Below are 22,355 nucleotides of genomic sequence, written 5' to 3'. Positions count from 1 at the left end.
GTCAAGCTTTTATTTCAGTAAACAATTTCCCAGTGGGAACAGCGGCTATTCTAAAGCAAGCGCAATGCCATTACACGAGGTTTCGCTTTCCCGGCTCCCCTGCAGAGGCAGGGCAAGGGCTCTCCCCGAAGGTGCCCAGGCAAGGAGTGGAAAAGCTCCAGCCCGTCTCAGGGGATGACAGAGGCGCTCCTCGGGACAAGGCGGGCTGAACTTCAGAGCCTCATCCCGCCGGCTCCGGGCGCCCGGCGGGGCCGCGGCCTGCAGGGGAGCGCCCAGGGCACCCCCGCCCTGCTGCGGGGGGGGGGGGGGGAGCAGCGGGGCCCCACGCGCACGCGCCCTCCCAGACTACAAATCCCACAATGCTCCACGGGCGCCCCAACGCGCTCCCTCCGCCGTACCTGGCGCATGCGCACAGCTCCATAAGGGTCCAAGATGGCCGACACAGCGTCCGGTAGCTCCGGCACGGTAACGGCGGCTCCTCGCCGGGACGCGGGGCCATTGTAGAGGGTGTCTCCCGCGGGATCTGGGTGAAACGGCAGCGTTCCGCTTTCCATATAGCGCTTAGACCCCTGAGGCCTGCCCGTGGGGTTTTAAGGCGGAGGCTGAAGGGAGGGAGGCGCTGATTGGCTCAATGGCCGGAGGGAGGCGGGGTTCGGCAGTGGGGCTTGATTGGCTCGAGGTCTTCCGCTCGGATTGGCCGGCGAAGGGGGCAGAGAGGCGGGGCTGCCCCGGGCGGCTTTTTTAAAGGGGCCGCGCCCCAAAGGGCGTTTCCCGTTGGGTAGTGCCTGTACATAGGTACACGCGTGTGTGTGTAGATGTCTGTGTGTGGATCTGTGTGTGTACGTATATTTATGCATATATGTGTGTATGCATGCTTAAGTATGTGCGTGCATATGCAGTGGGGGACAGGCAGGGCCGGCTCCTGTTCCTTGAGCGCGGGCAGCCCTGCCTGCAGCCCTGCCTGCAGCCCTGCCCGCAGCCCTGCGGTGCGTCCCAGGGCCCGTCCCAGAGCAGTGCCCCGCAGCTCGGGGGTGCCGGGGACAGGCTCACCGCCCTTCCCAGTACCTGCTCCCCGGGCTCTGGCGGTGGCCTCGTTTGTCTGAGCGAGGGGTCTGTGTCCGCAGAGGTCGGGCAGCAAGCACGCCACCACGCCTGCAGATAACTACTACCTGGCTCGGAGGAGGACTCTGCAAGTGGTGGTCAGCTCCTTGCTCACCGAAGCTGGCTTCGAGAGCGCTGAAAAGGCTGCGGTGGAGACGCTGACAGAGATGTTACAAAGCTGTGAGTGTCTGGCACAGTCACACACCGGTCCCCTGAAGTTACTGGTATCTCTGTTTTCACATTGGCCTTCACTCTTTTTTTTTTTTTTTTTTTTTCCATTTTTATTATCTTGTGGTAATGACATCAGCAAAAGCAGAACGCTAGACTGGTGGTTAGAGCACAGCCTTGGAGTCAGAGACTTCTGTGAGCGTGAGATATTTGTCTGAACTCAGAAGTACTTATTTATCTCACTTAGTGAGGACTCATTAGATACTTTTAGGTATCCTAATAAGCTCCACATATTGAGATGCTGCCAGAATAAATAGCGAAACAACAAAGTTCCAGATGTTTGGTTAGTTAAGGCTGTAGCAGTGCCTGCATTGGGCAGCTCTGCTCCTGCTTTTCTGGGTGTTGTGCCTAGGATGTTACATATTTTTCTGAAATCAAGAGATGATCGAGTTTTGTGATGCAGATTTGCCTTTTGCATTTGTGGACAACATCTGACTGTTTGGTCTTTAGTGTCTCCATACTTTGCACGTGTTTTAATTTTAACTATGCAGGCTGTAAGACCCTGGATTCTAGGAGCTCTTTTTCATTCCTTGCTGAATTTGCTAAAACTTCAGGTCTCTGAAGCTAAGGTTGGGCTGATACATGTGTGTGGTCACTGTGTTTCTTTTCCCCTCCCAGATATTTCTGAAATTGGAAGGAGCGCAAAGTCCTACTGTGAACATACAGCCAGAACACAGCCCACACTCTCTGATATAGTGGTTACTCTTGTGGAAATGGGTGAGTAGTTGACCAGTCCCACGAATTCCAGCTACCTGCCTGGCAGAAGATTTGGGTGTGCTGCATCACTAGGAAAATCTGTCCCCGATGTTTCTGGGGTTTGTGCGATGCTCACCTCATGCAGGCACTCAGCTATCGGTATGAATATATACAGAGTGCGTGATTTTCTTTCTCATGTAATTTGGAGCCCTTGGAAAGACTGTGGAGAAGTCTAAGAGAAGGGATTTTTGACAGGATAAACTCTTGGTGTGATTTCTGTTTCCTCTTTTGTATTTCAGGGTTCAACGTTGAAACGCTTCCTGCATATGCCAAGCGGTCCCAGAGGATGGTCATCACTGCCCGTATGTAGGAAATCTTTTCTCTTCTTGTGCAGAAAATTGGAAATAATTCAGCATTCCTATCTGCTGGCATCCAGAGCTCCTGCTTTTCTGATGAATGGTGCAGTCCAGGGCTCCTGGAAGCGCAGTTTGTGTTAAAGATTCCTGTAATGATTGTGTAACAGGCGAAGGAACGTACCCTCTGCTGAATCAGTTGCCTTTGCTTCAGCATCCTCATTGCACTTGAGAATCCTCGAGATGGTTTTGCTCTTCCTGGGTAGGAGGGAGGGGTCAAGTAATCCGTGCTCCCTTTTGAGATGTCAAACCCAATCTGAAATTATTGCTCGTGGGATGTGCTCTGTCCCTTTTATAGGACCCTGAGACATGGGTCACAGCTCAGTATGAGCTAGCACTTTATGCCTAACTCTTGGCAGAATGAATCTGGCTGATTTGTCTGTGTGCCTGCTTTTTAACTGTAGCTCCTGTGACAAACCAGCCCGTGACTCCCAAAGCCTTGACAGCTGGACAGAACAAGCCACATCCATCCCACATTCCTGGCCATTTCCCTGAGTTTCCAGATCCTCACACTTACATCAAGACACCAGTGAGTGAAAGAAAGACTTCTGTGCCATTTGGGGTCTGTCTGAAGTCAGTGACACCAGGAGTGGTGTATTTTTACTGCAGTGCTGGTACTGTTTATCCAAAGCGTTGCTTCTCCTGGTTTAATATATCACTTACTGTTGGCGGGTTGCCCTTGCTGTAGATTTCTGTCTGATTGACATCTGTAGCTCCCTGAAAAATCTGTGCATGTTGAAGGTCAATGCTTGCCTGTAGCATCTGCATCCTAGTAGTGTCTTGAACTTCAGCCGTCTGCATTGCATCCACTAACAGTGTTCTTTTTTTCCCTCCCTACTCCACAGACGTACCGGGAGCCAGTATCTGATTATCAAGTCCTACGGGAAAAGGCAGCGTCTCAACGGCGTGATGTAGAAAGAGCTCTCACACGTTTCATGGCTAAGACAGGAGAAACACAGAGTCTGTTCAAAGATGATGTTAGCACATTCCCATGTGAGTTATCTAGGACACTTTGTGCTGTAAATGACAGCTGTTTAACTGAGTCTACGCTCCATTAGAGTTCTTGCTACTGCAGGAGGTGAGCACTGAATGATCACCTTGTGTTCACCCTTCTGAGGCACTGGAAGGCTGGGAAATGAGGAATTTTCTATTTAAAAGGGAAATGAAAAACAGAATCAAAGCCGAATGGTAGGTGTCCACCCTCACCAAAGGCTCACTTGCTTCTGCTGATGGAGAAGGCCTTGGCTGGCAGGTGCTAAATTCAAAGCTCATCCCAATTCTGTCTCTGACGCTCTGTAACTTTTAAACAAGTAATTTCTTCTCTTACCTTTTGAGGCAGGCAGCAGAGGTTTTCCTGTTTCTCGGTCTGCAGAGCAGTGATGAGAATTCCCACTTTCCCAAGGCTCGCTGACAGCACAGGTGTCAGTGTTATCTTAAGGGGGACTAAGTGATGCTTCAGTCTGTGAGATAATTGAACATTTATGGAGGTCAGGAAGGACTTTTTGTGTTAGTACAATGCTGTGTCCTTGTCTGGAAACATAAAGGGGCCTCTGAAAATAGGAGATTAGACACTGCCGTCTTTTAGGGACAGCATAGTTCATTCCTGATCCCTGGGAGCAGTGTGTTTAAAACCAGAACCAGTGTTTGGTCTCTAAGTAGCTGGTTGGCTTTGTGCTTCATAATCTCTGACTGGAGGAGTTGTCTTCCAGCTTGCTGACTGTGTCCTTTTCCCTACCCCAGTGATTGCTGCCAGGCCTTTCACTGTACCCTACCTGACAGCTCTTCTCCCCTCTGAGCTGGAAATGCAGCAAATGGAAGAAACGGATTCATCTGAGCAAGACGACCAGACAGACACTGAGAACCTCCCTCTGCACATGAGCACGGTACGCCTAGCCTGAGAGATCAAGGTCTCTTGGGCCTGACTTTCTTAGACATATGAAACCTGGTTCTTCGCCTGTCTTCCTTGCAGCTGGGCAGAGTGGGTGGAAAATGACAGTGGGTTGTGTTTTACCAGGTGTAAATGACTAAATGTTGTCATGGTTCTTTAACTTTCTGCACAGTTAATGAGGATGAATCATGAGCTTTCAGTACAACCTTCATTTCAGTGTTAGGGGGGAGAGGATTGTCTGAGGGGACACTGTTCCCAAAGGGGATCTTCTTGTGTTAGAAATCAGGAGTCCTCACCTTTAATGCAGCTCCTTGTGTGCTGCTGTTTATCTTGGCTGTTTATTATTCATCTCTTTTGCCCATGGGTTATGTGGTTTGAACTTGTAAGCCTTGTTTAGACCAACTTTGGTTGTTTATGTTGGGGTTTTTTTGGTTTTTTTTGTTTTTTTTTTAATGTGGCAGGATGATTCAGGACCTGAAAAGGAGAACGCTTCAGTGTTACAGCAGAACAGCTCCTTGTCAGGCAGTCGGAACGGGGAAGAAAATGTGATAGACAATCCCTACCTCCGGCCAGTAAAAAAGCCCAAGATCCGCAGAAAGAAGTGAGGTGTAGCCAGCTGGCTGCTCAGAGGAAGAGGAACCCGGGGGGTTCACCTCTGCTGCTGTGGGTGAGAGGCATGGAGCAAGACAGGAAAAGCAATCCGGCTGAGTGGCAGAAGCAGAGGAGTGATCTTTGTCTGCCTAGGGAACTACATTCTCATCCTGGTTTGCAGCACTCCCTCTTTCCCCTCTGCTCTCCTGCTGACTTGGAATGATCAACAGTCCATTGCCTTAAAAGCGTTGAAGGCCACCAGGTTCCAGATGGGAATCGTCTCGTTTGCTTTGGTTTGTTCTCACTGTCGGCAGGATTTACTCTCCGAAAATATGGGGGACACAAAGATTCTTGCTGCTCAGTGCTTCCCAGCAGGCTCTACAGAATACAAAGACATAATTCGTTTGTGGCTGTCTGGCAGGCTAGAAAAGAAACTTCTGCAATCAACCTTGCCTGGCCTTATAATCTAAGGAGCATGTATTAACACAGACAGAAAAATCCCAGAGAGGTTTCTTTCTTTGGATTCTTGGCAGGTAAAAGCAAACAGACTTTCCTTTTATAAACTAAAGGCATCTGATGTGTTGGTAAGAGTGAAGTGTAAATACAGAGCTAAGATGGCATTTTATTCTCACTTTTCTGACTGCAGCTGCACTTCTAACTTAAAAGTGCTAAGTGTGGTGTTTACCTTGTTCTGCTTTGAGATTATTTTTTAGCAGTATGAATGGCAAGATTTAACAGCTGCTTCAGGCTATTTTTCAGTTCTATTGTTAGTTCCAACACAGCACAACTCCATTGAGAGTTCGCGCCTTCCCCAGCTGTTTTGAAAGATGCTGTGCTGAAAAACTTGGAATATGGAATAAAGCTGTATTGATTGCAGTCTGCAAGGCCATGCTATTGATCGCACTTTTTTATTTTGTCCATTCTTAAATATGGGCTTTTATCAACAGAAGTTGCTCTTTCCCCCCACCCCTTTACTTCCCCAGAGCAGAAGACTTTATTTCAGCAGTGCAAATGATTGGTGATGGGAGTAGCTGGTCCTGGAGGGCTTTGCTTTAATTTTCACTCAACCTTTACTTAGGCAAAATCTGGGTTAAATTTCTTTGACAAAAGACTCCTGTAGTTTGGTCCAGTCTCCCAAGCATCTCTTCTAGATGAAAATGTGGTGCTGGGAGAGGCAGCAAAGACTGCCTGCAACGGATTGCCGGGCAGGTCATGGTTTCCGAGAGTAGCAGCTGAATGCAAGAAGCCTGTCGCAGTCACTGGGGAGATCAGAGTTCTATGTGTACATGTTCATCTCTGTTTAGTTAAGGCATCCTCCTGTCACCCAGGGAGGAGGAAGATAAAAAGGAGTAATTGTTTCAGCAAGAACGGAGGTGTTCCTGCCGAACAATTTGAAATGACATCTCTAGCAAAAAAGTCCTGCATGTGCCATTGTCACTTCTGCTGGTGCCTTGGTTGTACAGAATAATAAATGTACAGAGACAGCGTGTATGTATGTATATATAAAAATTTATATCTTTTTTTACTTGGAGTAAGCATTTTTCGTAATGAGAAAATCCCTCGCTGGGTAGGGGAAAAATGTAGAATGAAAACAGTCATTTTTATGTTCATAATAAAAGAAATTTTATCTCCTACAAGCAAAACTGGCTGAGTCCTTAAAGTTTCAGGAGTGGAAAAGCACCTGAATGGAGCCTGACTGTGTTTTCAGTGGGGTCTACAGGCAGTAGGAAGTCTTGTCCTTCCTTCTGCAGCTCTTCCTTTCTTCACAGCAACACCTGATGGCTGAGAAGGGTGGGAATTTTCCAACAAAAACTTTGGTTCATTAGAAACATGCTCAGCGAGGACAAAGTGCCTTCTGAAATACCATCAGTTTTGCAAAACCTTTAGTAGAAGGTTTCTCCAGTCACAGGTGGAACATGTGGTTGAGAAGGACTGCAGAATCAGAGGTGCTGCTTACTTTCTTTTACATCTTCTCTTACACATGTATTTTTCTCCTGATTAGAAAATGAAGACAGATGGAGATGAAGTATGCAGTATCAGCCATGAATACAAAAAGGGTGAAGCCTTAAACAGCCTTAAAACCCAGTTCTTAGGACAGTACAATTTCCAGTAAGTCATACCCCCTCCTTCAAAAGATTGCACCAAAAGGGGCAACTGCGACTCCGCGAGTACATCCCTTTTTGACAGCTGCAACTACAAAGCTTGTGGTTGGGAAGGAAAGGCCAACGTGCCTAGAAAAGACAGGTCCTGAGCAGCTGTTTTCGTGCGTATGTGAGAGAACTCGAAGACCGAAAGTGGGAAATGGGAAGAATGCATCTTGGTTTTATAGCTGAAATTGGGCTTTGGGTGAAATTTGCTAAAACAGCTAAACAGACCCAGAAAATTTGAAAGCCTGCGTTGTGACTGGTAGTTATACTGAGAATGAAGGTTGCCTGCTCTTAGTTTCCCCCTGAGATTGAATCAAGCTTGTGATCAGACAGATTCAGTCTGTGTGTAAAGGTTTGTAAATATTTATAGAAATCCCTAGGGTCTGAGTTGTACATTACAGAAACAACTCATGATGAATACCATCACCTTTCTGTTTCAGACTAAATTTATTTTTGTGGCCAGATTCTTCAGCTAGCAGCATGTTGTTTGCTGCTTGCTTGAGAATATCTTCCTCATGTCAGCAGGGAAAAACCTAGTAATGCAAACGTACATCTTGCAGGCCATCTGCTCTAACCTGCCCCAGCACAGCCTCTTTCCCTGGGGTGTTTTCTATGTGCTACTTTAATGCAGTTGCTGGCTGTGCACAAAGCCATTATACTCCCTCTGAACGTACCTGAGGGCAGCGCAGTACCGGTGGGTGTTCTATGTATGTCCCCATGTTTCTCAGCTCTCCTCAGGCTGGTGGTGGTGAGGAGGCCGGGGAAGGCAGGTGGTGGCTGAGAAGGTGGTGGCGTTTGCTCCCAGTGCTGAGGAGATGGAGCAGCAGTAGAGCTGCCTTCTAGCTGCATTAATTTGGTTCCTCTCTGGTGCCAGCAAGGGCTGGATTTTGGGGGGAAAAGCCCCCTGTGGCGAGAGAAGCCATGTTGGGAAGGGTGGTGAGGGGAGGTGTTTCATGGTGACCCAGGGAAAATGGCCGCCAGCCCTGCCTAGGCCAAGGGGTGCTGTGTGCGGCACCCAGCAGCACCCAAACACCCAGAGAGGCAGCAGACACCTGGTGCGATACCAGGTAAGCACAACTAGTGGCAAGAAATACCTTTTTTTTGAAATGGTTTTATTTCGAGAGGCTGGGTGGTGCAGATGAGTGTCTCCACGAGTGGGTGGGAAGCAGAGGTGAAGCCTGAGAAGGGGAGGGCATCTGGCAGCAGCCCTGGCTCCTCAGCTGCTGTATAAACTCAGGTAGGCCACTCGGTCCCGGTGTTTCCTGAATTCTCTGTCTATGGTCAGCTAAAAGACAACTGCTATCTGTTAGATATTAGCAATGACAATCGCTTCAGAAAAGCGCAGGAAGTTGTAAGGTGGTGTCGAGAATCTTAACTTATATTTTAAATCAGGAAGGTTTTCTTCTCAGCAGAGCTGCATGGGGAAGGCTGTGCTCTGGTTCTCTCACTTTGTGGATGGAAAAATTTCTTAATAGAAGTTTTTTTTGAAGGACTGTTAACTGTTTTTTGCAAACCAGCATTTTCTGATAGAAAATCACTTTGTATCTTATGCCTCAGGCTGGTAGAGCCATGTACGCAGCAGGCCAGTGAGGAAAGAATGACAAAACATAGTGCAAATGTGTTGAAGTAATCATACAATTTCCTTTTCCAGAAGCATTGAGACAGGAATAACATCCCCTTATCCCTGTCCTTACCTTCTGTACCTCCATTTTTAGCATCCTCTTTGCTGGCATCAGCACTAAAGACCAGTCTGGAGACCCAAACTTCATCGGCCAAGTGATTTTTTTGTGTAATTGCTTGTCTACTTCATAAGTTCCAGGTCTAAAAGAAGCAGGCACAAAATACCTCATTTCTGGAGCTGGTGTATGATGTTTGTAATACCAAAATTTAGCAGCCCTACCTTGATCCCTGGGAGAAATCCATGTTGTGGTATTCTAGTCATCATGCTAAGTTAAAGACTAAAGCAGGGGAGCTTTCTGAAGATAAAAAAGCATTACCGGGAACTCAGTTACCTATCTCTCATTTGTGTCTTAGTATTTCTCTCTGCTAGTACTCCTGCTTATTATTAAAAGTGTGAGAAAATGAGTTACATTACCCAGGGAAAAATTCTTTATTTGAAGGCTTATCTGGAAATCGTGGTGTCTTAATGGAAAACGGAGCGTAGGCAGGCTGGCATTTCCTCTCCTTCTTCCAGAATGACTGGTATGTTGCTGGGCCAGGAGTCACAGTCTACAAGAGAGAAAATTTCTATATGAAATATTATTTTCTGCAAACCATTCCTACATGCTGTGATCAGCAGCCAGCTGGGCATTACAGACCTGCTGTTCAAGGCATGCTTTGGCTACTCAGCCTAAAAAAAATTGGAACAAGTCAGTTATGTACTCCCTGCTTCTTATCCAGACTGTCCTGTGATGTCTCTCCTAATATATTCTAGAGAAGTTGGGCCAGAAAACATAGTGTGCTTGTTCAGGTAGTATAGCAGAGCTCCCTCCCTGATTTTGCCTCAATATGTACATTTACATGTGCGTGTATGTGATACAAAGGAATGTGTATACACAAATGTATATGTGTTGATGTTGCCACAGCTCATATGATCAGTCACTGGTCTCTAGGCTCTACACCTCCCACTAGGCTAAGTGTAAGGAGATCTGTAGCTGCTGTATATATGAAGTTGGAGGCAGCCCCAGCAAATGTGATCGAAACTGATAGTCTATGTTGGGAACAGCCTACAAATTCTTGCAAAGCTGCAGCTCTGCCACTCTGAAGTGTGCTTTTCTTACCGGTGGCTCTGATATGAAACGCTGGGCTGTTCTTGCTCCTATCACATAGCCTTTCTTGCTCAGTGGTTTGTTTTCCAAAGAGTATCCGAGGCTGCTCCCCTGTTGTTTAAAAGCAGAAGTGTCTTACTAACACTTTTAAGACACCATTTGCATCAGGGGAAGGGCAGAAGTACATGAGCAGCAGACATTATTCCTATTAATTCTTCTAATTTCTTACTAATATAGAGTGCTAGGGCAGCTGGAGCTTTGAGGGCTGGTACATTTGGAAGGGGAGGGGAATTTCTTTTTCTAAGTATATATGGAGACCTTTACAATGGGTTTGTAGGGCAGGTGTGGGGAACTCCATGTCCAGCTGGCCATGGTCCTACTGCTCCTGCACTGTGTGTCTTCTGTGAAGAAAAACCTCTGAGCATGAAAACCGAACAGCTTACCTCTTGACCCAGGTAACAGCCTGGCCCCAGCACAGGGTCTCCCCTGATGGCTCCTAGCTGGATTCCCAGCCTGTCTGGGGCATGGTGGAGGGGGAACATTTTCCGCTCTTGACATGACCCAAATGAGATCTGCTTCTGCATATCTGTGAGACCAGGAGAGGGAAAAGCCACCAGTGTGATAAACCCATGTGGAGGTGACCGCTTGCTGCTGTTTTCCCTCTTAAGTGTCTGCTGCTCTCTGCCTGAGGCCAACCATCCCCTTATCTCCCAGATGGGAATTTCCTCTGACCCTGGATATTTGCAAGGGGTCTGCCCTTTGGATGCCTGTTCCCTCCTGCCACAAAGGCTTCTTTTTCCCCAGCCTGAGCAAAGAGTAGCCTAGCAGCTCAGTTGTGGGGAAGGTTGCTGGGGAAGCCCGGTGACGATGGGGAGGTGCGTGAGAAGGGAAGCCCTTGTGCCCATAGCTGCCCCGGGTGCACACACCTCGCATGGCTCACCTCTTGGCTCCCACTCTGCTGCCATGCTGCCCTGCCAGACGTCGGGATGTGTGTGTACTCCAGTTGCTATAGACACAGAGCATGGGGTGCTGGAGGGAATGCTGGTGATGGCAGTGCCTGAAGGGTGCAAAGAAAAGAGGAGGATTAATAGTGCTTTTTTTTTCCTTCTTGCTGACTGCCCCACTGGCACAGCAAGAAAGCCCTGGAAAGTGCCAGTTTATGGCTGTTTAAAAGGAAGAGGTTTGATAACATCCCTGTGGATTGCACCCTTCTGGCTCCCACTCCGAGGAGCTGCTGTTTGCACGCTAAGTCAGTAAGGGAGGGGTCCCTGGGGAAGCAGGCTATGGGTTGTGCTGTCAGGACCCTTCTCTGTGACCTCTCTCGTGGCACAGCCTGATCTGCACTGTTCTTTGCTGTCTCTCTTTTTCCCTGTGCCTGGCTGTCAAGGTAGGGCAGTGAGAAACCCCTGGAAAATGCCATTCCGAAATATAAGCCCAGCTTGTGCAGTCAGGCCCTTTCCTGAACACAAGTGTTGAGTATCATGAGAGAATCAGGGAGCATCAAAATACTAAGAGCAAGATGAGTTGAAACAGTGAGGATTGTTGCTTTTGCAGAATACTTTATTTACTCATTCTGTGCAATTAGACCAGAGGGGTCTGTTTGCTGCAGTGGCATTGGTATCTTCATGGCCAGTTGCAGCAGGAGCAGCTGGTATCAAAGACGAGGCCGTCCTGGCAGCTCTGCACGAAGGTTTCACCATTCATGCAGTTGTAGAAGTTGCTCTTGTTGGTTGGATCTGCATAGATGCCGTTGGCCTTCCCAGCACAGAAGCCGCTCCCACCAGAGCCACCAGGATTGCTCCCTGAGCCCCCGCTCCCACTCCCACTTCCACTTCCTTGGCTAGGAGCTTCAGTGACTGGAGGGTTGGGCTGAGCCGGAGGCACGCAGTCTGAAATAAAAGCAGGAAAGGGCTTATTTTTGTGTTGACAGTCTCTCAGCCCTCCTCTCCCTCCATAGGCCCTTTAGTGGTGGGGTCAGCTATTGACGTGCGTTCCCCCAAAGTCTCTTCTGGCTCACACCAGGCCTTTGAAACCTCTGGACCCAGGTCCAAGTTACAATCTCCCTCTTTTATCCCAGGGGATGCAGAGTGAAGGGATCTTTCCAGGGCAATCTCTGGTTGGGGCTTCCACAGGAAGTCTTGATGCACCAAGGCTCCAGAGATAAAGGTCCCTGGGTCTCTGAAGCCCTGCATCAGCAGTGAGCTAGGGAGTCGCCTTCAAGAAGCACACGCTACTCAAGCTACTCACTGCCATTTTGCAGACCAAGACCGTTCTTCAGGGTGGTGATCAGGGGATATTTGCCCTGCTTGCAGAAAGTGCCAGTGAAGTCATCCATATCAAGGGCCCAAACCATAGCACCTCCAAAATTGTTCTTCTTCAGCCAGTCAACCTGTGCAGTGCCAGAGGAGAAATCCCAGTTACTCCGGGGACTTGCTACTGCAGAAGGCCTCCTGCCTTATTATTAGCAGAGCCACACATGCCACCGTACCTTGATGTTGAAGCTCTTGATGTTGTCGTAGCCAACCCATTCGTTGCCTTTGTAAGCGTAGGGCACGTCCTGGGGGGCATCCCAAGCCTGAGTGGCTCCAGAATTCAAGAGAGTGCAGATCTAGGGTGAAGGCCCAAGAGGTGGAATTTAGTGAGTAACATAGAAAAAAAAGAAAAAGTCTAACCTCTGACATTATCTTGGTTTTATTCTCTGGTTTATCTATCCTTAAGAATAAATAACTTTTTCTTAGCTTTTATGAAATTAGCTTAAGAAGTTCCAGGGCTTACTTGGACACATTAGATACTCCTGGCAAAAGATCAAGTATAACATTCTTTTCCTATTCCTTGCCTTATGGACACTAGAAATAATATCAGTAATTTCTGGTTTTGTACTGGAGGAATCATCTTTATATTTCAGAAAGGGCTATTCATCTGTATGAAACCCCTGCTGCTAAACTGCGTAGTGATATTCAGTTTATGGGTAAGACATTTGTTTTCAGGTCCAGATTCTCTCTACTATTTTAATTCTCTTTTCTTCTGCAAATCTTTGGACAGCTTTTTGTCTGAGGTAGCCATTCAGAAAGCTCCACATGGGCCTTCCTTAAAATGATTTGAAAAATTAATGTGATTAGAGTACACATACCTCATAGTAAGCCAGTGTCCCAGCCTCCTGTGTATAAGGTCCAGCTGGACCAGGTCCTGAAGCGGGTGCACCAAGACCGTTGTCAGATGGGTTTTGCAGTTTGAAGGTATTTCCGTAGGTTGGGAATCCAACAACTAGTTTCTCAGCTGGGGCACCATTGCTCTTCCAATAATTCATAGCATAGTCCTATAAAAAACATTACTGTTAAAGTCTTTGCCAGCATATGGAGGCAGGAGGATGAAATTCTAAACTTCTCATCACTGGTATGATCACAGACCTGAGATTTGTGACACAGTCTCACAAAATATACTTACAACATTGAAGTAGATGTAGTCACCAGTGTCAGCTGGGCCTTTGTACAGAGGGCTGTTCTCTCCAGTGTTTCTGTCCCAGGAGCCGTGGAAGTCATAAGTCATCACATGGATGTAGTCCAAGTACCTATGGAGAACATTGCTTGTGTCTATCTCCTGGCCTGCTCAGACACCCAGACCTGATTGTTCCTTTAGTGCTGGCCCTTTGCCCCACCATGTCCCTGGCCATGTCCCCACTTTCTGCAAAGCTGGGTTCTTCAAGACTTCTTTTGAGCTGGCCTTGAAAGTGCTGGAGCCAATTCTCTCCTCCAGTGGAGGAGGCAGAGGTCAAGGCAGAGTGGAAATTGCGATGGTATTGTGGGAACCGAGAGATGTTCCCCGACAGCTTGAGCAGCCTGTTGTTAGGCTTCCCTTCCCAAGGTGTCCCCTTCCCCACCCAAGAAGCATCACCCTTGTAACGTTCTTGCCTGATGGAAAACCGTAGGCACCTCACATGCAACGAGGTTGGTTTCTGCCCGATAATGGCAGCGTTTCCCTTAACCACTTGAAGGAAGAGCACTTAAGTCACAGAAACGATACCTGAGGGTTGGCTACTCACTTTCCAAGCTCAGGAATCTCGTAGCCAGCCTGAATGTTGGAAAGTCCTGCAGCAACAGCCGCGGTGACCATGAGACGGGGCTTGTTGACCTGTTTGGCTTCCTGCTCAAAGGCTGCCACCATTTCCTGAGGGATGCCAAGAAGCAGCTCTCACTGTGGACTCTCTGGGCTGAGGCTTCACCGCCAGAGCCGTGCAGAGCAGAGGGCTTGACCAAACCCTTCCGTTTCAGCCTACCTTAACCAGGACGGTAAAGAGAGCCTTGTCCTGGGCTGGGCTGCCCCTGGACCCAGGGTATTCCCAGTCAAGGTCCAGCCCATCAAATTGATACTGGCGCAGGAATTTGATGACGGACTTGATGAAGGTCTGGCGGTTCTCGGGAGTGGAAACCATTGTGGAGAACCTAGGGAAGCAGAGCAGGACAGAGTTAGGGTTTGGTTGGTGCCTCTTTCCCCCTCTCCCTCCCTTTCTAGGGTGCCATTATGGGAAGGAGACGGTTTGAACTTACTTGGCTGTCCCAAAATTCCATCCTCCAATAGAGAGCAGAGTCTTCAGATCTCTGTTCCTGTAAAGGGAGGAACAAGAACATGTTTCACTGCAAGGAATGGTTTAGTCTTACCAATTTCTGACATTATTCAACAGACCAACATAAAGCACAGTGTTCTTGCTTTTCTTGAAAGTGTTTAGGGTAGCTGCTTTTGTAGGCCACGATCTCTTGGTGTGAAACTCAGAGAGCAAGTCCGGAGCACACTGAATCACTGTCATCATCCTCAGAGGACCGGTGCTGGCAGCCTGTCGTGCCCTGCCCTCCCTTTCCCTCCCCATCACCATCTGCCTCTTCTCCTTAGTATCCCCCGACCAAGGCTTGTGCTGCCATTGTGCAGAGAACAAACACTGAACAAGGGGGCAGGACCTGAGAGGGAGAACAAGTGATGCCCTTTGCTCTTGCTACGTACTGGTTCTTCAGGCCGTTGAAGGACTTGTAAAGGGTCTCATCATTCCATTCGTAAGTTGTGATCTCATTGTTGGACATCCCAGCAAAGGCATATAGCAGATGTGTGCACAGGCACGGGTCGATGTTGTCTGGCATAAAACTTCCCAGGCCAGGCCTGTACTGGGCCCAGTTGGTGAAGTAACATGACAGCACATAGGCAGTGCCTGCAGAGAAATAGAGGAGATGTGGTTGGGAGAGAAAAGAGCAGAGAGGACATGTCTCTGAAATGCAGAAGGACCAGGTACCTAGCTGCATGAGGCTGTGTTGCTTCATACAACCATCCTTCAAGTCACACAGGAAAGGGAGCAGTGTCCTGGGCTGCTTACTTAGGAGTTAGTAACTGCATACAGCAGATCTAATCACAAATAATGATTGGGCAATGTTTCCGTGCAGTGTAAGGAGTTCAGAGAAAGTGAAGTAGGGCTGGTTATCCCTCTGAGAACTGATTCTCCAAGGATAATAATGCAATTCTTTCCTTCCTACTTTCTGTCAGTAGATGAGTTGGTCTAGGAGTCTCTTGCACCCTTAGACTCATGAATCAGGGTGTTTCTGAGTGCTGAGTCTCTTCCCCAAACGGAACCTTTCTCCTTTGCTGCCAAGTAAGGAAGAACAGAGGTGGAAGGGATCTCTGGTGAAGTGCCTGGGAGGTGGAAGGCTCTGTGTGTGTTTGCTTTGCCACCTGTTTGACTTGCCTTTGAAATCTGCAAAGACAAGCTAGTGGCTGTGCTCATTCTTCATTCAAGCTGAGCAGGAAGGGGCTGCTAAGAGGAAGCTTGTGTGAAAGAAAACACATATTTGCACTTTAGATTGAGGATACTGTGCTTCATCAAGTTTTTGTCTTCAGAGACACCATCACTCTGTGCCTGCCTGCCTCCCCTTCCTCCTCTGTGACTTGTAAAAGAATTAGCTAGTAAGTCTGTTCCAGTTGGCTGCATGTGCCATAACTGAGAAGATTTTCGTAGAGTTGGTTTTGGGGTAGAAAGCACATACCTCTCTGGGCGTTCAACAGGAGGGCCAGACCTTTAAGGAAAAAAGTGTGGGATTAGTCTTTGAGCTGAGCAATACAAAGCTCACATATAGGACTGAACCCAATATAACCTTTACCTAAGGTCACCCTTCAATCTGACGGAAGTGGAGACTGTGACAAAGAAGTCATGTTTCATCAAAAACCTAATCTGAATTTGCTTGAAATTGTTGTATTTTCTTGAAAAAATACACACGAATTTGGTTTCACAAGCATAGGTCAGTTGAGTGTCCATATAGAAGCAGGTACTATTTGTGGAAAGATTTCATTTAGAAGCATAGAAACTAAATTGAATTCATAACATAGTGTTTTGATTTTTTGGTCGGTTTTGTGATCAAAAAGGACTTTTCAGTTTGAATTAGCAACTAATTCTATATATTTATAAAGCATAAAATATCCACACGAGTAGTACTGAAAAATATAACTATGACTCCTCACAGTAATTGCTATATCTTTTCTTTTGACAGGAGAGTGAAACATCTTTAACTCAAAGAAACCTCTTGTATAGCCACCCAATATAATGAAACATCCACAAACACTCATCATAAAGGCAGAGGATGAAGTTTTGAAGCAGGACTTACCGGTAAGGAAGGTGAGCTTGGCCATCTTTGCATGGGAGGAATTGCATGCAGTCCGTTTCTTGTTTATATATGCTCCTCTCATGTCATGCCAGTCTTGTATCAACAAAGATGGGCAAACATTGTGAAACTTGGTAAAGATCAGTATCGCAAAAAACCGATACCGGCACAATGGGCCTTAACACTCCAGCTGGGGACACCACCGTTATCAGGCAGTGCCAAGTCGTGGTGCTGCGAGAGCTGTTGAAGAACAAGATTAGGTGGCTTTTCTTCTTAGAAATTTTGTCTACAACAACAGGCTTGGTGCCAACACTGGCAATTACGCAGTGATAGGTGGCCAAAGTGTTCACCTTGCGCTGTCATTGTGTCTGCCTGGAGGTGTAGGCACTGCCAAAGCAAAGGTGGTTTACGAGGGTTTGTCCCCTTGGCTGGGGCAGTCAGCGAGGCAGGACGGAGCCGGGCTTGGGCTCACAGCAAGGGTCTTTTTGGGGGACACAGGGCCTGGGCTCAGTAGCTGTAGGCAAACTGTCCGTTGGGATGCAGGGGGCTTTGTTGTCTGAGCTGTCTCTCGCCCACACCGTCTTGAGGTGGTGTCCCTTCAGGGAAGCGGAGAGGATTTCCTGGTGTCCCATACCCAAAGCAAATCAGAAACAGCTTCTGCCGAGTCTGTCTTCCACTTGCACAGATAATTTTCTTCAGGCAGAAGCATTATTACTTGGAGGTCAAGCTCTATGAGAGAGAGCCCAGGGATGGAGCATCATGAGGTTACCTTTCCTCCCACGGGAGGAGATTTGTCAGGTTCTGGCATGGCGCTTGCACAGCCTTGCACCCATCTCCTGTGCGATGTGTCTGACAACTGACTCTCAGCAAACTCTCTAAAACCTGCTGTTTTCCCCAAAGACCTTCGCCATCCTGGCCTTGCTAACCTCGGTGTACGCGAGCCGTTGCTTTAGAGAGGTTGTTTTGCTCTCCCTGCCCTTGCTGTGGAGGTGAGGCAGGTCACCGTGCAAGGCTGAACTGGGGAGAAACGTAAAGGTCAATGCAATGGTGCCGTGTGTTTTGGAGAGCCCTATCCTAGCCCTTATCTGGATGCCGGGGGGCGGGCATCGGTCTCCTGGTACAGGGAGCTTGGAGCTGAGAGCCGGTACAGGCGTTTGTGCCGATGGCAGCGTCACGACAGCCAAGGTTCCCGTTAGCAGTGCAGAGACACGTACTGTTGGGTAGATGGGCCCTTGGCGAGGTGTGTGTCTAGGAAAGATCTGGCTTTGGATTTCCATGTGAAGCGAGGCTGCTTTAGATCACGTGGGCGATGCAAAGATGCTGTTGAGCTATCATCAATGCATTCTGGGTTTATATTTTGGATGAGAGAAGCTGTGTCATTTTGCCAATAAACGTCTGGGGAGAGCTATGCGTGTTTTGGGCTGCTGTTCTGATTGATGTTCCTCACTGCAGGCAGACAACTTACTGCCTCCACGGAGACAATCTGTTGCCAGTATGTTTTTTCTTTGTGTGGAGTGGTGTTCTTGGAAATTCCTTGGGAGTTCTCCTATGGGATTATACCCCAGACATGTCTGCACACATGCATACACATATAGCCTATGTTGCCAGAGCTCCTGTGATCAGTCACGAGGCCCTAGGTTTAGCACAAGGATTTACCTGCTGCGAGACTATGTGTGTGGAGATCGATGACTTCTGTCCTCTCTGAGATTGATCTGTGTTTGCCTGTGTGCTACAGCCACAAACAGCTCAGAGCCTACTGGTTTTCCGGCATTCTCTCTGCTTCTCAAACAGAGTCTGCTTCTGAAAAGCAGTGGCTCTGCTTCTTTGAAACTCACTTTCTTACCTGTGGGTCTGGTAAGAAACCCTGGGCTGCTCTTGCAGCTATCACAAAGCCTTTCTTGCTCTGTGGTTTCTTTTCCAGGGAGTATCTGAGGCTGCTTCCCTGTCGTTTAAGAGCAGAAGCCTCTTACCGACATTTGTAAGAGCCATTTGCATGAGGGGAAGGGCAGAAGTGCCTGAGCAGCAGCAGAGATCACTCCCACTCCTTTCTCTCCTCTGAGGAGATGCTTTTCAAATGAACCTTGGTTGGGAGAGGAGGCAGAACGGTTTTGAGATCCAGCCTCAGGCTGCTACAATGGGGCATGAGTGTCCCTTGCTGCTCAGACCACGGAGAGGACTTTTGGGGCTCTAGGACGCACCGGGAGTCTGTCTGTGAATTGGTACGTACTCAGCTGAACCATTCCTGCAGCGGGGAGTATTTGATGTCTCATGGCCAGAGCACCAGGGCTGTGGGAGCTTTGAAGACCTTTTTACCCTTTGGAAGGTACGTTTCCAGGAGGAGAATGCTTTTTCCTGGACAAATGCACAGGCCTTGCTCTGCGGGGAGCCAGTCTCCCGGTTGTGCCACTGTGACCCTTCTCCGTGTGCTCCCTCATGGCGCAGCCTGATCTGCCCTGTCGCTCCCTTCTGCTTTTTTTCCTTCTTGCTGACTGCCCCGCTGGCACAGCAAGAAAGCCCTGGAAAGTGCCAGTTTATGGCTGTTTAAAATACAGCTTGTGGATTCAGGCTCGTCCCTGAGCACATGTGTAAGTATCACGAGAGAATCAGGGAGCATCAAAATACTAAGAGCAAGATGAGTTGAAACAGTGAGGATTGTTGCTTTTGCAGAATACTTTATTTACTCATTCTGTGCAATTAGACCAGAGGGGTCTGTTTGCTGCAGTGGCATTGGTATCTTCATGGCCAGTTGCAGCAGGAGCAGCTGGTATCAAAGACGAGGCCGTCCTGGCAGCTCTGCACGAAGGTTTCACCATTCATGCAGTTGTAGAAGTTGCTCTTGTTGGTTGGATCTGCATAGATGCCGTTGGCCTTCCCAGCACAGAAGCCGCTCCCACCAGAGCCACCAGGATTGCTCCCTGAGCCCCCGCTCCCACTCCCACTTCCACTTCCTTGGCTAGGAGCTTCAGTGACTGGAGGGTTGGGCTGAGCCGGAGGCACGCAGTCTGAAATAAAAGCAGGAAAGGGCTTATTTTTGTGTTGACAGTCTCTCAGCCCTCCTCTCCCTCCATAGGCCCTTTAGTGGTGGGGTCAGCTATTGACGTGCGTTCCCCCAAAGTCTCTTCTGGCTCACACCAGGCCTTTGAAACCTCTGGACCCAGGTCCAAGTTACAATCTCCCTCTTTTATCCCAGGGGATGCAGAGTGAAGGGATCTTTCCAGGGCAATCTCTGGTTGGGGCTTCCACAGGAAGTCTTGATGCACCAAGGCTCCAGAGATAAAGGTCCCTGGGTCTCTGAAGCCCTGCATCAGCAGTGAGCTAGGGAGTCGCCTTCAAGAAGCACACGCTACTCAAGCTACTCACTGCCATTTTGCAGACCAAGACCGTTCTTCAGGGTGGTGATCAGGGGATATTTGCCCTGCTTGCAGAAAGTGCCAGTGAAGTCATCCATATCAAGGGCCCAAACCATAGCACCTCCAAAATTGTTCTTCTTCAGCCAGTCAACCTGTGCAGTGCCAGAGGAGAAATCCCAGTTACTCCGGGGACTTGCTACTGCAGAAGGCCTCCTGCCTTATTATTAGCAGAGCCACACATGCCACCGTACCTTGATGTTGAAGCTCTTGATGTTGTCGTAGCCAACCCATTCGTTGCCTTTGTAAGCGTAGGGCACGTCCTGGGGGGCATCCCAAGCCTGAGTGGCTCCAGAGTCCAGGAACGTGCAGATCTAGGAAAAAAGGGGAGAGAGGGAGAAGTTAGCAAATGTCCTACAAAAAAGGGCAGTTGGCATATTCCATGGGTCCATGGGTTAAAATTTTCTTCCTGGGCAGCTTGAAGGGTGTTTGTGTTGTTCTCGGTGGCCTAGGTTTGAGGGAACTCACATACCTCGTAGTAAGCCAAGAATCCAGCCTGCCTTGTGTAAGGTCCAGCTGGCCCAGGTCCTGACGCGGGTGCCCCAACAGCAGTGTCAGATGGGTTTTGGAGGTTGAAGTTATGTCCATAGGTTGGGAATCCAACAAGGAGCTTCTCAGCTGGGGCACCATTGTTCTTCCAATAGTTCATAGCATAATCCTGTAAAACAATCACCACAGATAAAGTCTGTGCTGGGATCTGTAGACAGGAGGATGACTCCTTGAACTTCTGATCACTGGTGTCAGGATAATCATCTGTGACACAATCTTGGAAAATTTACTTACAACATTGAAGTAGACAAGGTCACCAGTGTCAGCTGGGCCTTCATACAGAGGGCTGTTCTCCCCTGTGTGTCCATCCCAGGAGCCGTGGAAGTCATAAGTCATGACATGGAAGTAATCCAAGTACCTATGGAGAACATTGCTTGTGTCTATCTCCTGGCCTGCTCAGACACCCAGACCTGATTGTTCCTTTAGTGCTGGCCCTTTGCCCCACCATGTCCCTGGCCATGTCCCCACTTTCTGCAAAGCTGGGTTCTTCAAGACTTCTTTTGAGCTGGCCTTGAAAGTGCTGGAGCCAATTCTCTCCTCCAGTGGAGGAGGCAGAGGTCAAGGCAGAGTGGAAATTGCGATGGTATTGTGGGAACCGAGAGATGTTCCCCGACGGCTTGAGCAGCCTGTTGTTAGGCTTCCCTTCCCAAGGTGTCCCCTTCCCCACCCAAGAAGCATCACCCTTGTAACATTCTTGCCTGATGGAAAACCGTAGGCACCTCACATGCAACGAGGTTGGTTTCTGCCCGATCATGGCAGCGTTTCCCTTAACCACTTGAAGGAAGAGCACTTAAGTCACAGAAACGATACCTGAGGGTTGGCTACTCACTTTCCAAGCTCAGGAATCTCGTAGCCAGCCTGAATGTTGGAAAGTCCTGCAGCAACAGCCGCGGTGACCATGAGACGGGGCTTGTTGACCTGTTTGGCTTCCTGCTCAAAGGCTGCCACCATTTCCTGAGGGATGCCAAGAAGCAGCTCTCACTGTGGACTCTCTGGGCTGAGGCTTCACCGCCAGAGCCGTGCAGAGCAGAGGGCTTGACCAAACCCTTCCGTTTCAGCCTACCTTAACCAGGACGGTAAAGAGAGCCTTGTCCTGGGCTGGGCTGCCCCTGGACCCAGGGTATTCCCAGTCAAGGTCCAGCCCATCAAATTGATACTGGCGCAGGAATTTGATGACGGACTTGATGAAGGTCTGGCGGTTCTCGGGAGTGGAAACCATTGTGGAGAACCTAGGGAAGCAGAGCAGGACAGAGTTAGGGTTTGGTTGGTGCCTCTTTCCCCCTCTCCCTCCCTTTCTAGGGTGCCATTATGGGAGGGAGACGGTTTGAACTTACTTGGCTGTGCCAAAATTCCATCCTCCAATCGCCAGGAGGGTCTTCAGATTTCTGTTTCTGCAAGGAAAGCGAAAGGAACATGTTTTACTGCAAGTGTCTAGGGTATCTGCTTTTGTAGGCCATGATCTCTTGGTGTGAAACCCAGAGAGCAAGCCTCGAGCGGCAGCATAGCTGCTGTCAGCATCCTCAGAGGACCGGTGCTGGCAGCCTGCCGTGCCCTGCCCTCCCTGAACAAGGGGGCAGGACCTGAGAGGGAGAACAAGTGGTGCCCTTTGCTCTTGCTACGTACTGGTTCTTCAGGCCGTTGAAGGACTTGTAAAGGGTCTCATCGTTCCATTCGTAAGTTGTGATCTCATTGTTGGACATCCCAGCAAAGGCGTAGATCAGATGGTCGCACAGGCACGGGTCGATGTTGTCTGGCATGAATTTTCCCAGGCCAGGCCTGTACTGGGCCCAGTTGGTGAAGTAACATGACAGCACATAGGCAGTGCCTGCAGAGAAATAGAGGAGATGTGGTTGGGAGAGAAAAGAGCAGAAAGGACATGTCTCTGAAATGCAGAAGGAGCAAGCACATACCTATCTGGGCGTTCAGCAGGAGGGC

General features: G+C 48.7%; 5 protein-coding genes across 5 annotated transcripts in view; 1 reads left to right on the top strand and 4 right to left on the bottom strand.

Annotated features, from left to right (window-relative positions):
- Nucleotides 1-599, bottom strand: part of CCND3 (cyclin D3) — a 46,966-nt gene extending 46,367 nt beyond the window's left edge. Inside the window, exon 1 of the mRNA XM_075776253.1 lies at nucleotides 399-599. Within this exon, the coding sequence (XP_075632368.1) occupies nucleotides 399-554 (156 nt within the window). The 5' untranslated portion in view covers nucleotides 555-599. The remainder of the gene's footprint in view (nucleotides 1-398) is intronic.
- On the top strand, nucleotides 413-6,560 carry TAF8 (TATA-box binding protein associated factor 8). Its single transcript, XM_075776250.1, has 8 exons — nucleotides 413-465; nucleotides 1,125-1,281; nucleotides 1,948-2,046; nucleotides 2,325-2,387; nucleotides 2,843-2,967; nucleotides 3,284-3,431; nucleotides 4,179-4,321; nucleotides 4,788-6,560. Exons 1-8 carry the CDS (start codon nucleotides 433-435, stop codon nucleotides 4,929-4,931), a joined length of 912 nt encoding a protein of 303 aa, XP_075632365.1. The 5' UTR covers nucleotides 413-432; the 3' UTR covers nucleotides 4,932-6,560.
- A 1,720-nt stretch (nucleotides 6,561-8,280) lies between these two features.
- On the bottom strand, nucleotides 8,281-10,797 carry CIMAP3 (ciliary microtubule associated protein 3). Its single transcript, XM_075776258.1, has 6 exons — nucleotides 10,773-10,797; nucleotides 10,276-10,418; nucleotides 9,845-9,943; nucleotides 9,160-9,293; nucleotides 8,759-8,885; nucleotides 8,281-8,349 (listed from the first exon to the last, which is right to left on the bottom strand). Exons 1-6 carry the CDS (start codon nucleotides 10,795-10,797, stop codon nucleotides 8,281-8,283), a joined length of 597 nt encoding a protein of 198 aa, XP_075632373.1.
- Nucleotides 10,798-11,413: 616 nt separating this feature from the next.
- LOC104643348 (chitinase acidic) lies at nucleotides 11,414-16,492 on the bottom strand. The gene is made up of 11 exons (XM_075775934.1): nucleotides 16,468-16,492; nucleotides 15,853-15,882; nucleotides 14,825-15,026; nucleotides 14,377-14,433; nucleotides 14,106-14,271; nucleotides 13,872-13,996; nucleotides 13,277-13,400; nucleotides 12,963-13,148; nucleotides 12,321-12,440; nucleotides 12,080-12,221; nucleotides 11,414-11,721 (listed from the first exon to the last, which is right to left on the bottom strand). The coding sequence occupies exons 1-11, from the start codon at nucleotides 16,490-16,492 to the stop codon at nucleotides 11,456-11,458; spliced, it is 1,443 nt and encodes a 480-aa protein (XP_075632049.1). The 3' UTR covers nucleotides 11,414-11,455.
- Nucleotides 16,493-19,158: 2,666 nt separating this feature from the next.
- LOC142605194 (acidic mammalian chitinase-like) lies at nucleotides 19,159-22,355 on the bottom strand. The gene is made up of 10 exons (XM_075775936.1): nucleotides 22,331-22,355; nucleotides 22,044-22,245; nucleotides 21,755-21,811; nucleotides 21,484-21,649; nucleotides 21,250-21,374; nucleotides 20,655-20,778; nucleotides 20,344-20,529; nucleotides 20,066-20,185; nucleotides 19,825-19,966; nucleotides 19,159-19,466 (listed from the first exon to the last, which is right to left on the bottom strand). The coding sequence occupies exons 2-10, from the start codon at nucleotides 22,175-22,177 to the stop codon at nucleotides 19,201-19,203; spliced, it is 1,320 nt and encodes a 439-aa protein (XP_075632051.1). The 5' UTR covers nucleotides 22,178-22,245; nucleotides 22,331-22,355; the 3' UTR covers nucleotides 19,159-19,200.

Source organism: Balearica regulorum, chromosome 25 (genome assembly GCF_011004875.1).
Source record: "Balearica regulorum gibbericeps isolate bBalReg1 chromosome 25, bBalReg1.pri, whole genome shotgun sequence".
Classification (NCBI taxonomy): Eukaryota; Metazoa; Chordata; class Aves; order Gruiformes; family Gruidae; genus Balearica; species Balearica regulorum.
This window is presented reverse-complemented; position numbering and strand designations above follow the sequence as displayed.